Source organism: Urocitellus parryii, chromosome 7 (genome assembly GCF_045843805.1).
Source record: "Urocitellus parryii isolate mUroPar1 chromosome 7, mUroPar1.hap1, whole genome shotgun sequence".
NCBI lineage: Eukaryota > Metazoa > Chordata > Mammalia > Rodentia > Sciuridae > Urocitellus > Urocitellus parryii.
The window spans coordinates 158,551,679-158,565,376 of record NC_135537.1 but is presented as its reverse complement, the minus strand read 5'-3'; the positions used below and the strand labels follow the sequence as shown (position 1 = coordinate 158,565,376).

Genomic DNA, 13,698 nt, shown 5'->3' with positions numbered 1-13,698 from the left:
CTTTCCTCACCTAGGAGACCTGAGGGTCAGGACCTATGAATACGGGGAGTGTGCCGGGGGGTTGGGCTTTGGGCTTAGTTCAGGGCTGCTCCCCTCAGGCTCCAGTACAGCAGAGACGTCCGGAAACTGCTCCTGAGCATCAATGTGACCAACACCCCAAGCAGGGAGAGGGCTGGGGAAGACGCCCATGAGGCACTGCTCAACCTGGAGGTGCCTCCCGCCCTGCTGCTGTCCTCAGTGCGCCCAGTGAGTGCCCACCACCAGGCCCTGAGCCCAAGTAGGGCTCCCCGTGTATTTGCACCCCCATGTTCATGTTCTTTACATGCATTATCCTTAATCACGTCCCCACCTCTTCTGGGCTTGGCTTCCCCAATTGCCTGCCGTATCTTGTGCTTGGGAGCTTCTAGGGCTTCTGACCCTGCTCTATGTGGGAGGGAAGACAAGCCCAACCTTGACCTTATTTGTCTTCTTTCTTCAGTCTGGGACCTGCCAAGCCAATGAGACCATCCTGTGCGAACTGGGGAACCCTTTCAAAAGGAACCAGAGGGTGAGCACAGGCCATATCCTCCCACTCCTTGTGGGGCTCAGGCTGTTCCTCCTTCTCACCTGCTTGCACCTACCTTCTCGTCTGCTTGCCCTGGGGGCTTCCTTGAAGCAAAGAACCTGGAGGCCCTGGTGGGTGGTGGTGGTGGAGGGGGGTATGTGTGGGAATGAGGCCCAGCGACCAAGAAAAATTGGGCCACTAGGGAGCTGGGCACAAAGCTAGAGCAGGTGGAAGTAAGAAAACCAATTTTACTAAGTCCTGGAGTGTGCCCGCCCTAAGCTCAACAGTTTCTTTTAGGTGATGTTAATTCTCACAATGTTCTCTGAGGAGGTACGTGCCATTTTAGAGAAGAGAAAGCTCAGCCTTATAGAATTTAGTAATTTGCTCAAGGTCATGCCAAAGTCCAGATATTGCAAGGGAGAAAAGGGGAAAAGTGAACAAATAAGGTAGCAAGGTGGTCTTGGAGAGGAAGAAGCCATTATTGTTTGATTCTCCTCTTCCCCCATCGCGACCCCTCCTGGGCCCCAATGTCCTTTTCTTCTCTGGCCCTTGTAGATGGAGCTGCTCATTGCCTTTGAGGTCATAGGGGTGACTCTGCACACAAGGGACCTTCAGGTGCAGCTGCAGCTCTCCACGTGAGTGGCCTTGTGAAGGCAGCCTGGGTCAGGGTGAGGTAGTATCGGGGCCTCTTTTCAACCCCTGTGTTCCCTTCCCAGATCAAGTCACCAGGATAACCTGCGGCCCGTGACTCTGAAACTATCTGTGGACTACAAGCTCCAGGCCTCGCTCAGCATGTGGGTACAACCCTGCTCCCCATGTCTCCCTGTCCCCAAACTCCTCTGACACTTCTCTTGGCCTGCTAACCTCAGGTCTCCACTGCCCCTGGGTCTTCCTTTTGCTTCACCAAAAGTCACTGTCATTATTGTTCTATCCTCCTATAGAGCAGGTAGAAGGGGAGTCATGAGCCACCCTAGGGCTAAGATATCAATCCCTACCATTTCTTGAGAGCTCGTTGGGCAAAGGATTTTACATTTGTCAATGGATCATCTTCTCACAACTGCCCTGTGTTTTTCCAACTATTATTAAGTCCACTGTGCAGATGGGGATACAGAGGTTCAGAGAGGAAAAATAAATTGCTTGAGGCCACACAGCTGGTAGGTACATGGCAGAGCTCAGGTTTATACCAGGTCCGTCTGATGTCAGAGGAGCGATAGTTAACCATCCTTGGTGCCCACCCTCTCTGCCAGGACCCCAGCCTCCCATTCCCCATGACTCGGGAAGCTTTCTTACCCTAGGGTGAATCACCGGCTACAAAGCTTCTTTGGTGGGACTGTGATGGGCGAGGCTGGCATGAAAACTGTGGAGGACGTGGGAAGCCCTCTCAAATATGAATTCCAGGTAAGGGTACCTCTGGGGTTCTGGTTGGGGACTCCTGGGAAAGTTGATGGGGGTTCATTCTGGATTGGGGGTTGGAGGATGGGAACGTTGGGATTGATGAGATGGAGTGGTTTGCTAGAAGACTGTAACCAGGACACCTCTTGTGCCCATAGGTGAGCCCAGTAGGGGAGGGATTGGTGGCTCTGGGGGCCCTGGTCCTGGGTCTGGAGTGGCCCTATGAAGTCACCAATGGCAAGTGGCTGCTCTACCCCACGGAGATCACCGTCCACGGCAATGGGTCCTGGCCCTGCTCGCCACCCGGAGATCTTGTCAACCCTCTCAACCTCACTCTCTCTGTAAGTTCATGATGAGCAATGTTTTATTTGCATCTCATTTGCATTGAATCTCATTTGCATGCTGAAGGACCCAAAGGCCCTCCCCACCTCATACCCCTTTGGGAGCCTGACTCTCCCCCCACCCTTTCCCCTCTCCCATCCCTGCTCCCACATTTCCCTCTGTCTTCCTAGCAAATATCTTACCTCTTCAGGACCCTGGAGACAGGCCACCATCTCCACAGCGCAGGCGGAGAGAGCTGGACCCAGGGGGAGGCCAGGGCCCACCACCTGTTACTCTGGCTGCTGCCAAAAAAGCCAAGTCTGAGACTGTGCTGGTGAGTGGTCAGGGCAGGGATGGGGAGCATCCTGCTGACCCCGTCATGGGGTGGCACATGAAGGCAGGGAGGTAGAGACTACTCACTGGAGACCCTTGTCTGCAGAGGCGAGGTGGTACCTGCCCTCAGGAGCCCCCAGACAGAGCAGGAGAACCACTGTCTGCCCTCAGAGGGTGTTCCCTTCTGATAGGGAGCATCCCATACTGTGAACCAAGGGAGGAGACACCGCTGTATTCCAAGGGGTCCCTATCTATTGGGGACCACCCGGATGCTCACGGCTTTGGACACTAGGACTGGGGTTTGGGGAGGAGCGTGAGGATGTGTGAGGCATCCTCTGTAGGAAGGGAGACAGGAATGGCCCGGGAGCAGCAGAGGTCCAGCTGGGTGGACAGGTTGAAGGTGGTATCCCAAGGCACAGAGCTGAAGGGAAGGAGGCAGGCTCAGGCCAGGAGGGGCTGGGAGGAAGGGAGTTCTGGGGTTGGACCTCACTTATATAAGCAAGGGCTAGAGTTTACATTACTCTTGTTCCTGGCATTTTGTGAGCTTGGCCCAAAGAACACGTCTTAAAGGTATATGTGTGAAGGCCAGGAGTGTGTGTGGCTGAAGAGATGAAGTCAGGCTCCTTCAGCTCCCAGGGGTAGGGGGAAGTCTAGAGGGTGGAAGGAAAGGAGAAGGCACAGAGAAGCCAGAGACCCAGACCATCTCATGTCTCTTGTTCCCTGCCCACCTCAGTCCTGTTCCACTGGCCGTGCCCGCTGCGTGTGGCTGGAGTGCCCCATTCCTGATGCCTCCATTGTCACCAATGTCACAGTGAAGGCTCGGGTATGGAATAGTACCTTCATCGAGGTCAGTGCCCATGCCTGGAGTTTTTCGATGCCACCCACCTGGGTGGGGAGAGCAACAGGGGGAGGGTGAAACCAGGGTCACAGGGACCATGTGGGTGTGTGTGTGTGTGTGTGTGTGTGTGTGTGCGCGTGTGTGTGTGTGATAGCAGTGACAGCATTGTGTTTTATGCACAGCAGTATCCCTGTCACTGAGGGCCATGCCAGGGTGACATCTGCATGTCTGTGTGTGGATGTGTAATATTTGTCTCCAGCCAAAATGACCTTCTCTCAGCCAGGTGCAGTGGCCCATCCCTATAATCCCGGCAGCTTGGGAGGCTGAGGCAGGAGGATCACGAGCTCAAAGCCAGCCTCAGCAAAAGCAAGGCGCTAAGCAACTCAATGAGACCCTGTCTGCTGTGTCTGTACCTTTTCCACCCCCAAGCCTTTGGCCCTGTGTTCCTTCCCCCTGAAATGCCATTTCCCGTTTTCCATGTGTCAACTCCTACTCAGCCTTCAGGGTCTCCTTCAGATGCTTCATCTCTTTGCCATCGGTGAGGTCTTTTCTGACTTTAACAGCTGAAGTGACCTCTCTCCCTCGGGACACCCACAGAGCTTTCTGAGAAGCCGCACACTTCTCCTATCGTGCCTGACTCAGGGTTGTAGCCTTCTCTTGCCACCTACACCAAACTTTTTTCCGTGACTCACTTATAAATCTTTTCAGCTGAACGGGCCACATGGCTCCTGCTGCATCTACTCAGCTCCCTCATCAGAGTACAAAAGCTGCCATGCACAAATGAGTAGGTGTGGCTCTGTGTCCCAAATATTTCATTTACAAAAGCAGGTGCAGGGCCATATTTAGCCCAGAGGTCTGACTGTGACCTTCATTGTCTCTGCTGTCCCCACCATTCTAGCACAGGACCCGATGCACAAATGAAGGAATGAATGATGCGCATTTGTGTTCTGACTGACAGACCCTTTGGGGTTGCTGCTTAAAGATGCTGCCTGGTGGGAGAGTGAGAGATTAGCTGTGCTTGGGGACAAGCAAGGATGCTCAGAGAGCCTTCAGTTTCTGCTTTTGACCCCCTTTCCCCTTCCAGGATTACAGAGACTTTGACCGTGTCAGGGTAGATGGCTCGGCTACTCTGTTCCTACGGACCAGTGTCCCCACCATCAACATGGAGAACAAGACCACGTGGGTGAGTGAGCATGTTGACGAGGACTGCAGACCCTGGCCTGGAGCATGGAGCACAGGACATCTTTAAGAGCATGCAGATACTCTTGAGCTATGTGGGCCTCAAGCTTGGTAGCATGTGAAGTTCACCTGCAGGACTTGTGGTGTCTGAACCATCCCCCAGAGCAGTGGAATCTGATCATGGGGAAGGGACCACGGTATAGGGGTGTTTCAGAGTACCCCTAGGTGGGCTGGGGTTGTGGCTCAGCAGTAGAGCACTCGCCTAGCACATGCAAGGCTCTGGGTTCGATCCTCAGCACCACATGGAGATAAATAAATAAAATAAAGGTGTTGTGTTCAACTACAACTAAAAAATAAATATTAAAAAAAAAGAGTACCCCTAGGTATCCAGGCATGGTGACGCATGCCAGTAATGCCAATGGCTCCAGAGGCTGAGGCAGGAGGATCACAAATTCAAGAATAGCCTAAGCAATTTAGTGAGACTCTCAGCAATTTAGTAAGACCCTATCACCCTGTCTCAAAATAAGAAGAACTGGGGATATAGCACAGTGGTAAAGCACTAAAAATAAAAAGCACTCCTAGGTGATTCTGATATGTAGCCGATAAATAATAAATTGGGCTTAGATGAAAATTTTAAATGTAGTAATTAAACATGTCAGAAAAAATTCAGAACACAACCTTTAATTATGGGGAAAATTACTTTATTAAACCCAAAGTTACAATGGAAAAATTTGACAAATTACATGAAAATTTAAATCTATATATAGCAAAAGAAATGGGGATTGAACTCAGGGGTGCTTAACCACTGAGCAACATCTCCAGTTCTTTTTATTTTCTGTTTTAGTTGGAGTCTTGCTAAGTTGCTTAGGACCTCATTAAGTTGCTGAGGATGGCCTTGAACTTGTGATCCTCCTGCCTCAGTAGGAGTCTCTGAGATTACAGGCATGCACCACCATGCCCAGCACAAATGTTTAATTTACTCATAAGGAGATAAAAATAACAGAAAAAAAAAAAAGAGTTTTTTCCTATCGGATCGGAAAATACTAAAAAGAGTAATGCTGGCTGATGCCGAAAGGAGGAGGGAAATTCTTTTGACTGGAGTATAAATTGGTAGATTCTTTTTGGAGATGAATTTGTCAATATCCATTAAAATTTAAAGCACTCATTTCCTTTGATCCAGCACATGATAATGTATCTTAAGGAGCTAATAGGACAAGTATCGGAGATAAGTGTATGGGGATATTTCAGAGCCCTGTGAATGAGGGCGGAAAACTGGAAACCATCTACATCTTTTGGTAGGAGATTGGGTCAATAAAGTGTGGTACATTTCCTACAGTGACTGCATGGCCCTCTGAAGGGATCAGGTCAGCTTTGACCAACAGACAAGGAAGGATGATGATATTCGAGAAAAAAGGAGCCAGTCACAGAGGAGTGTGTAGTGTGACCCCATCAATGTGGATTATATGTAATAAAAAAAAAATGAAGAGATTCACCAGAGATTATAGAGACAGTTGTTTCTAGAGAGTAAAATTACTGGGAGCATTTAATTTTCTTTATATCATTTATACATTATATATATATATATATTTTTTGTTTGTTTTGTTTTGTTTTTTTAAGTTACAGATGGACACAATACCTTTATTTTATTATTTTATTTTTATGTGGTGCTGAGGATAGAACCCAGTGCCTCGTGCGTGCTAGGTGAGCACTCTACCACAGCCACACCCCAGCCCAATATTTTTTGTTTTAGATAGACACAATACCTTCATTGTATTTATTTTTATGGGGTGCTGAGGATCAAATCCAGTGCCTCACACCTATTAGGCAAGTGCTTTACCACTGAGCTACAACCATATCATATATATATATATATAAGAGAGAGAGAATTTTTTAATATTTATTTTTTAGTTTTCAGTGGACACAATATCTTTTTTTTAAATATTTTTTAGTTGTGGTTGGACACAATACCTTTATTTCACTTATTATTTTTATGTGGTGCTGAGGATCGAACCCAGGGTCTCACATATGCGAGACAAGTGCTCTACCGCTGACCCACAACCCCAGCCCCTGGACACATTATCTTTATTTTATTTTTATGTGGTGCTAAGGATCGAACCCAGCATCCCGCGCATGCCAGGTGAACACGCTACCACTTGAGCCACATCGCCAGCCCATCATTTATATTTTTAAAAATAAAAAAAATTTAAAATTCAAAGTCATGTATAATCAGGAAAAATCATATTTATGTATATTTTGAACAGCCCTAACCCCAAAATCCTAAATGCTTCAAAATCTGAACCTTTTTCTAAAAAATATTTTTTTTCAGTTGTAGATGGACACAATGACTTTATTTTATTTATTTATTTCTATGTGATGCTGAGGATTGAATCCAATGCCTCACACATGCTAAGTAAGCCCTTTACCACTGTTCCACAACCCCAGACAAATCTAGACTTTTTTTTTCTTTAGTTGTAGATGGACACAATACCTTTATTTTATTTATTTGTTTTATGTGGTGCTGAGAATCAAACATAATGCTTCACATGTGCAAGGCAAGTGCTCTACCAATGAGCCATAACTCCAGTCTCCCAAAATCTGAACCTTTTTGAACATCATGCTCAACAAGTAAAATCTCTGCAAATATAAATATTCAAAAAAAATCCAAAATCTTAAACAAAATCTAAAAAAATCTCTGCAAATATAAATATTTTTTAAAAATCCAAAATCTAAAACACCCCAAATACTTTGGATAAGGGGTATTCAATCTGTACATACATATACACACCACTCCATTATAGGGAAAGAAGATGAATACTAGGTGTTATGCATTGTTTGTGGCTTGTTTTTTTTTTTTTTTTTGGTAAATGTTTATGGAGGGCTTGCTGAATAGCAGGTGTTGCTCTAAGCAGTTTATTCACATTTAACGTGTTTAATCCTCCCTAGCAACCTATGGTAGGTATTATTATAATTCCCATTTTACAGATAAGCAACAGAGAGGTTAAGCAACTTCCCCAAGGTCATGCAGTTAGTGAATAGCACAGCTGGACTCAAACCTGGGTCGACTGGCTCCAGAACCCATGCTTTTGGTCACTTCACTAAACTGTGAGTTAGGCATTATGATCTCCTTATCAGAGAGCATGAAATGGTGATTCAGAGAGGTGAAATTACTTGTCCCAGGTCACACAGCTCATCAGGGATGGAGCTGGTTCTCAAATCTGAATATGTGGGTCACAGTCTCAGATGCCAGGCTGCCTTCCAGATCTGGGGCTGCTCCTCTGGAGCCAGATCTGTGAAAAGAAGCAGGACAGGTAGACCTGCTGGTGTCAGTGGGGCTGGCAAGGGATTTATCCAGTCCCTGGCTGCCCCCTACTGGCAGCAAGTCAAATAGCAGGGCCCCAGGCCCAGCTAGGATAAAAAAGGGTGAGTCTGGGGTCTAAGTGTGTGGACAGGGGCTGAGTCCTTTCTCTGCCCTCTCCAGTTCTCTGTGAACATTGACTCTGACCTGGTGGAGGAGCTACCAGCTGAGATCGAACTGTGGCTGGTGCTTGTGGCCGTGGGTGCCGGTCTGCTGCTCCTGGGGCTGATCATCCTCTTGTTGTGGAAGGTTAGGAGCACCAGCCCACCTTGGGGACTCCCGCTCTGGGACCTCCTGCCAGCACATGCTCACCAGCCCTCCCTTCATCCCACATTTCCCCATCCCAGTCCTCATTTCCATCTCAGCCCCACCTTTACCCCACGTCCTCCCCACCTTCTCCCAGCTCTAGTCTCACCCCCTGCCTGGGCTCATGGGGGGAACAGCAAGCTGGAAAGGGGAACACAGGAGCTCCAGCCTCTGGTCACACCACCAGGCTGGGATTGGGTCCCAGGCCTCCAGGATCCCCAGCCCTAAGCCCTAGCCCCGAGAGCTGCTGGCCCGACCCCCAGCGCCCCTGATGGCCGCTCCCCACCTCCTCCCCTCCAGTGCGGCTTCTTCAAGCGAGCCCGCACTCGCGCCCTGTATGAAGCTAAGAGGCAGAAGGCGGAGATGAAGAGCCAGCCGTCAGAGACGGAGAGGCTGACGGACGACTACTGAGGGGGGCAGCCCCCGACCCAGGCCCACCCGGGTAACGCGGCCTCCGGGCCCTCCTCCCCGAGTGCCCCAGCTGGCCGGGGCCTCTGTCTCTGTCCTGTCTCTTCCTCTTGGCTTAGGGGCCTGCTCTGACCTCCTCTGTCCCCATCACCACCTCAAGACAGCAGGCTACTCTGTGTGACTTCCCCTCTGTCCCCCAATCTAGCTCTCAGGGAGTTAGACCCCAAGAAGGAACCACAAAATCCTCCCCATGATCACTTTGATTTTTTGGGGATTGCAAAAGGGTCAGAGCCAAGGCTAGGCCCATGTTTGTAGATCATGAGGCATGTCCAGATGATTCTACACCCCTGGGAAGGAGGGCACTGGTAGACTCCTGCCTCCGGGGAACCAGCACTTTTCCTACTGAGCAGTACCCACCTCCTTGGGATAAGCAACCGACCCTCCAATGATGGTCAAGGGAGACCACCCCACTCTCCTGGCCCACCACTCCACCAGTAGTCTCTGCGGCTGCCCTTTGGTCTCCATCAGCTTCTTCCTCTCCTCTCTGCCTTCCTCAGTTCCTCTTTCCCCTGGACCTGGGGTGTGGAAACTAATCCTCCCTGTCCATCTCAGTGCAGGGACATGGGTCATGTTTGAGTCAGGGTCCTGGCTTTGAGGACTGGGAGTCTGGGGGGAGGCTGGCACATCTTACTTCCACTTGAACCCTGGATGGTGACGCATTTTCTCTTCTCGCCTAACTCCAGTGTGACTTCTTTAAGCGGACCCGCTACTACCGGATCATGCCCAAGTACCACGCGGTGCGCATCCGGGAGGAGGAGCGCTACCCGGCTCCAGGGAGCACTCTGCCCACCAAGAAGCACTGGGTGACCAGCTGGCAGACTCGAGACCGATACTACTGAAATCCTTCCTGACCCCACTCCCTCCTCCCCTGGTGTCCCCTTTCTTCCTATTTATCATAAATTATGCCTTTGACAGTCCACAGGGGCCATTGCCTTTGGCTGGCACCAGCAGATCAAGGCACACACACGTCTTTGGGCGGAGGCATATGCTTCTGGCTGCGGACACCTCCCAGCGGGACCTTGCATTGCTGAGCACATGGCAGCCCTGTGCCCTAGACACGTGGAGCCTGCTGCTTGTGCCCTGGGCTCGTGCACCATGGGTGGTACATGGACGCACCCCATCCCAGTCTCTGCCTACGCCAGAACCTAGCCAAGGGGCCTCCATGTGGTGATGCCTCTCCCTTTCACACTGGATCCATCTTGAGCCATAGTCACTGGACCGATTTTGCTGTTGAGAGTAAACTACTGATGGGAAGCAGCCAGCTGGGCCCAGCCACAGAGTTGGGGTTCCATTAAAGGCTGTCCAGGGGCATCCAGCATGCTGTGATCCAGGAGCAAACAAACTAGAAAGAAGGTCCCAGGGCGGCTTTCTTTCATGGATCTCTTTGAAGTATCTCTCCCTGGAACTAGCAGGGCAGACAGCCCAAAGGAACAGAGACATAGACGGCAGGACATCCTGGACCGGAGGCTCTGGGCCTGCCCTGGAGCTTGATGGAAGTCTCTAGAGAGCAGGAGACCAGTCCTGGGCCAGGTAGACGGCAGGACGCAGAGGAGATACCAATCCTGATCCCCTGCTCAGAAAGGCCTGGAAAGACCAAAGAGGGAGCGACGCTTGAATGTAGGGCAGGGAAGGAGCCTGTCCCTGATCCCACCCCAGGCCAGGCTCCACTCTGGTGCCCCCCCGCCCATGAACTGGGGGCTTAGAGGTGGAATCCTTGACTGTCCTCAGCTTCCAGAGCCAACCTGGCTCTGGCCCCTCCCCAATGGGCTACAGAGGAAGCCAAGGCTTGTTCCCAGGACCTCCCCTGGCCCCTGCCCACCCCCTCCACGGTACTGTAGCAGGGAGCTCCTGCCCGCCTCGTGCCTTCTTTGTACACAGGCTTCTCACTGCAACCAATAAATTGCTCCCAGTTTGTACGTGCGGCACCTGCCTCCATCCTCCCCAGCTCAGCCCAAACAAATGACCACATCACCACCCAGCTGGCCCCAGGTAGACAGAGCTGGCTGCTGGGCTCTCAGAGGTTTGAGGGTAAAGATCTGTGGAGGAGACGCCAGCCCCTGCTCTCAGGGCTGCCCCTGCCTAAAGGCTGGTCATAGACACACAAATGAGCTTGAGAGGCGAGGATGAGGGAAGAGCCCTGAGCAGACCCGGTGGGACACAGACCAGTCTCGTGTGCTGGCCTGGGAAGGCAGGGTGGGATGCAAGGGTGGGAAGAGGCACAAGCTACTGCGCTGTAGGAACAGGTAGTCCTGGCTGTCACAGAACAAAGATGGTACATGGATAGAGAGACATCCCTCAGCCAGTGACTGAGTTCACGTAAGAGCCTACTTTTCTGCCTCTGTTTCACCACCACCACCCCTGGGCACCCTGATGCAATCACGGTGAACCAGTTACCCAAGGCTGCAAAGACGAGCAGGTCATAGTATCCATCCCCCAGCCTCTGAGCAGGAGGCCCTGGAGCTCTCATCTTTTGCAAGCTCCCCGAGAGTGGTACCAAAGCTTAGGTGGCCCACCATTTGGATGAAGCTCCCCCCTTGCGTGCCGTGTTTCCTGAAGCACTTAATCGTCTGTACTGAGGTTGTCCCCTCCACATAGGCTTGGGAATGGAACAAGGCTGTGTCCCTTGATTTCTTGACTCCAAGTTTCGTATTAATACTGTTCATTTTCCCCAAGGCTAAGCTGGGGATGTAGCCCAGTGATAGAGCCCTTGCCTAGCATCAGGCCCACTAGGTTCCATCCCTGGCACCAAAAACCAACCAAACAAAATGAATAAAAGAAGGGAGAAAAGGAGAGAATTTTATCTAAAGCTCTGACCCTTAACAAGATTCCAATAACAGCTGGAAATAACTGAAGAAATCTAGGAGCAGATGCCAGATTGAGCCACTCAGAGCCCTCAGGCCCAAGCTATTCTGGAAGTTCCTCCTGATGTCTACCTGGTGTCTCTCAGCCTTGACCTTGTGGCAGCTCTCTGCCCGCCCCCTCTTTCCAGCAGGGTCCAACACCCTTCCTGCACCTCATCCCTTCATTTTCTATGCTGGGGTTTCCCCTGTTTCAGGATGATTGATAGTGGAATGTTCAGTTCCCCCAGCAAAATCCCAGCCCCACCCCTGAGAAGCCAAGTTCTTAGAACCCAGTGATCAAAGACCTTCATTTTCCAGAATCTGGAATTCACTTGTTTGGGAATAACACCATGGTGGTGGTGTCAAATCCCATCTCATGTTGAGCAAAACTGAGCCCAGATCAGTCCTGTGCTTACAGCCACTTCCTGCTTGAGTCAAAGGAGAGTTTATACACCTCTCTGACTGGTTGCACATGCCCAGTCTGACACTCCCCCCAACACACACACACATGTGCACGCATAGGCTTGGGAATAGACACTTTTCCTACTAAGCCACTCCTGAGAATAAGACAGTTGCAGGACCAGGGCAGCTACACTTCTAGGCAAGAAACACGGGTGGTAGAGATGCCACCACAGCCACTACAAAAACACGCTCCACAGTGCCAAGCTTCCTGAGCTCCCGGGAGCTGCAGCACCTCCAAACTGCATGCCAGAGAAGGTCTTGGCTCTTGCATCTCTAAAAGAACCATCAAGGTGATTCTTTCCTTTTTGGGTAGCAGATGGGATTGCACTTCCAGGTCCCCCCTTGTTGGGTGAGGCCATGTGACTCATTCTGACCAATGAGCTTGAACAGGAGGGAAGCAGCTCAATTGTCAGCTGGACCCTTTAATTGCTGGTGTAAAACTGCTGCTGTAGAAACCTGTGTTGAGATGAAGTTTCTGTCAGCCTGAGAGTCCCCTACCAACCCATATTGCATGGGATGTGGGATGTTTGAGGATTGGGAGCTTTGGGGAGCTCAGCATCACCTCACCTAGCATGACTGGGTTGCACCCTGCGGCAAGCTCTGCAGAAGGAACTTTTATTCAAGCATAGAGCCCACTGTGTGGAAGTTGAGCTCTAAGGTGAGGGTCATGGGAACTCTCTCCCTCTCTTACACCTAGGCTCAGAGTCATGGGCTTGTCCTTGTTATTTTGACAATAGTAATAGTAACAGATACGTAATGCCAGATTTATGGGACCCCAATAGACCTCCAGGAGTTGAATCCGATGCAATCACACAAGAGTCTTTATTGCAAGCTCCAGCCTGGACTCACAACCGTTCCTGATGCAGCGGTCCCCCAGGGAGTGAGTCCCGGTCCATTGTTCAGTGAGATCTTATAGGTTTTGGGGGATACTCTATGTGTCACAACATCACACAGCAAATCATTCCACACGGCAGGAAAAGTCAAACAACAACTCTTAACATTGATTTGCACATTCACTGGCAGGAACAAGTTAGTAGGGGTGATTGGTTAGTACAAGAGGGGGATTCCTTTGAACTGATTGGTTTAGGCCACGAGGGGTGTACGTGCTAAACTACATGGTTTCCCAACATGTTATCAACCACCATAAACTACTGGGGGGTCATCTGGCATCCCAGGTATTTTCCCTGTCTCATGCTGATTGGAGGTGGCTAGGGGGTTGCTATGGGTCTTCACCTAGCCTAACTGAGTCAGGGACACCTGGCACCGCTGCAGATCTCTCCTGTTATTTGCAGACAAACAATTCAGCAGGGTGGGTATGTGCTTAGGAGTGCTCTATGGGTTTTTCCAAGGACAAGGGTCATGCCCCCTTCCTTAGGACAGGCCTTGAGGTAGAAGCTGGTTTCTCAAAAATGGAGTCACATCAGTTTCTCAATACCATTTACTGCTAGGCACAGGGCTTGGGTTTTTATGCATAATATCCCATACATTACAGGGCACTTGCAGCCACGATTACCCAGGGCCTCAATTGCCTCTTAATTGCTGGCCCAGTGACATCTGGTAGTGCTCTCCGATATCTCTGGGCATGTCTCCCTGCTGACCGCATTTCCGTTTTCACTCCATCCTCAACCGCATGCCAGGCACCGCGCCCCAAGTTGGAGAA

The 13,698-nt window shown here is 50.5% G+C and overlaps 1 protein-coding gene across 2 annotated transcripts in view; it reads left to right on the top strand.

The window, feature by feature from the left end:
- Itga3 (integrin subunit alpha 3) overlaps positions 1-10,636 on the top strand; it is a 28,467-nt gene extending 17,831 nt beyond the window's left edge. The window contains exons 15-26 of one of the 2 annotated variants that reach the window (XM_026386894.2): positions 99-246; positions 479-547; positions 1,100-1,179; positions 1,261-1,338; positions 1,840-1,942; positions 2,095-2,277; positions 2,469-2,591; positions 3,324-3,437; positions 4,513-4,611; positions 8,086-8,211; positions 8,569-8,710; positions 9,420-9,500. In XM_026386894.2, the coding sequence (XP_026242679.2) occupies positions 99-246; positions 479-547; positions 1,100-1,179; positions 1,261-1,338; positions 1,840-1,942; positions 2,095-2,277; positions 2,469-2,591; positions 3,324-3,437; positions 4,513-4,611; positions 8,086-8,211; positions 8,569-8,679 (1,234 nt within the window). In that variant the 3' untranslated portion in view covers positions 8,680-8,710; positions 9,420-9,500. Of the gene's footprint in view, positions 1-98; positions 247-478; positions 548-1,099; positions 1,180-1,260; positions 1,339-1,839; positions 1,943-2,094; positions 2,278-2,468; positions 2,592-3,323; positions 3,438-4,512; positions 4,612-8,085; positions 8,212-8,568; positions 8,711-9,419 lie in introns of both variants that reach the window. The other variant, XM_026386893.2, reaches the window with a different exon arrangement.
- Positions 10,637-13,698: the final 3,062 nt, after the last annotated feature.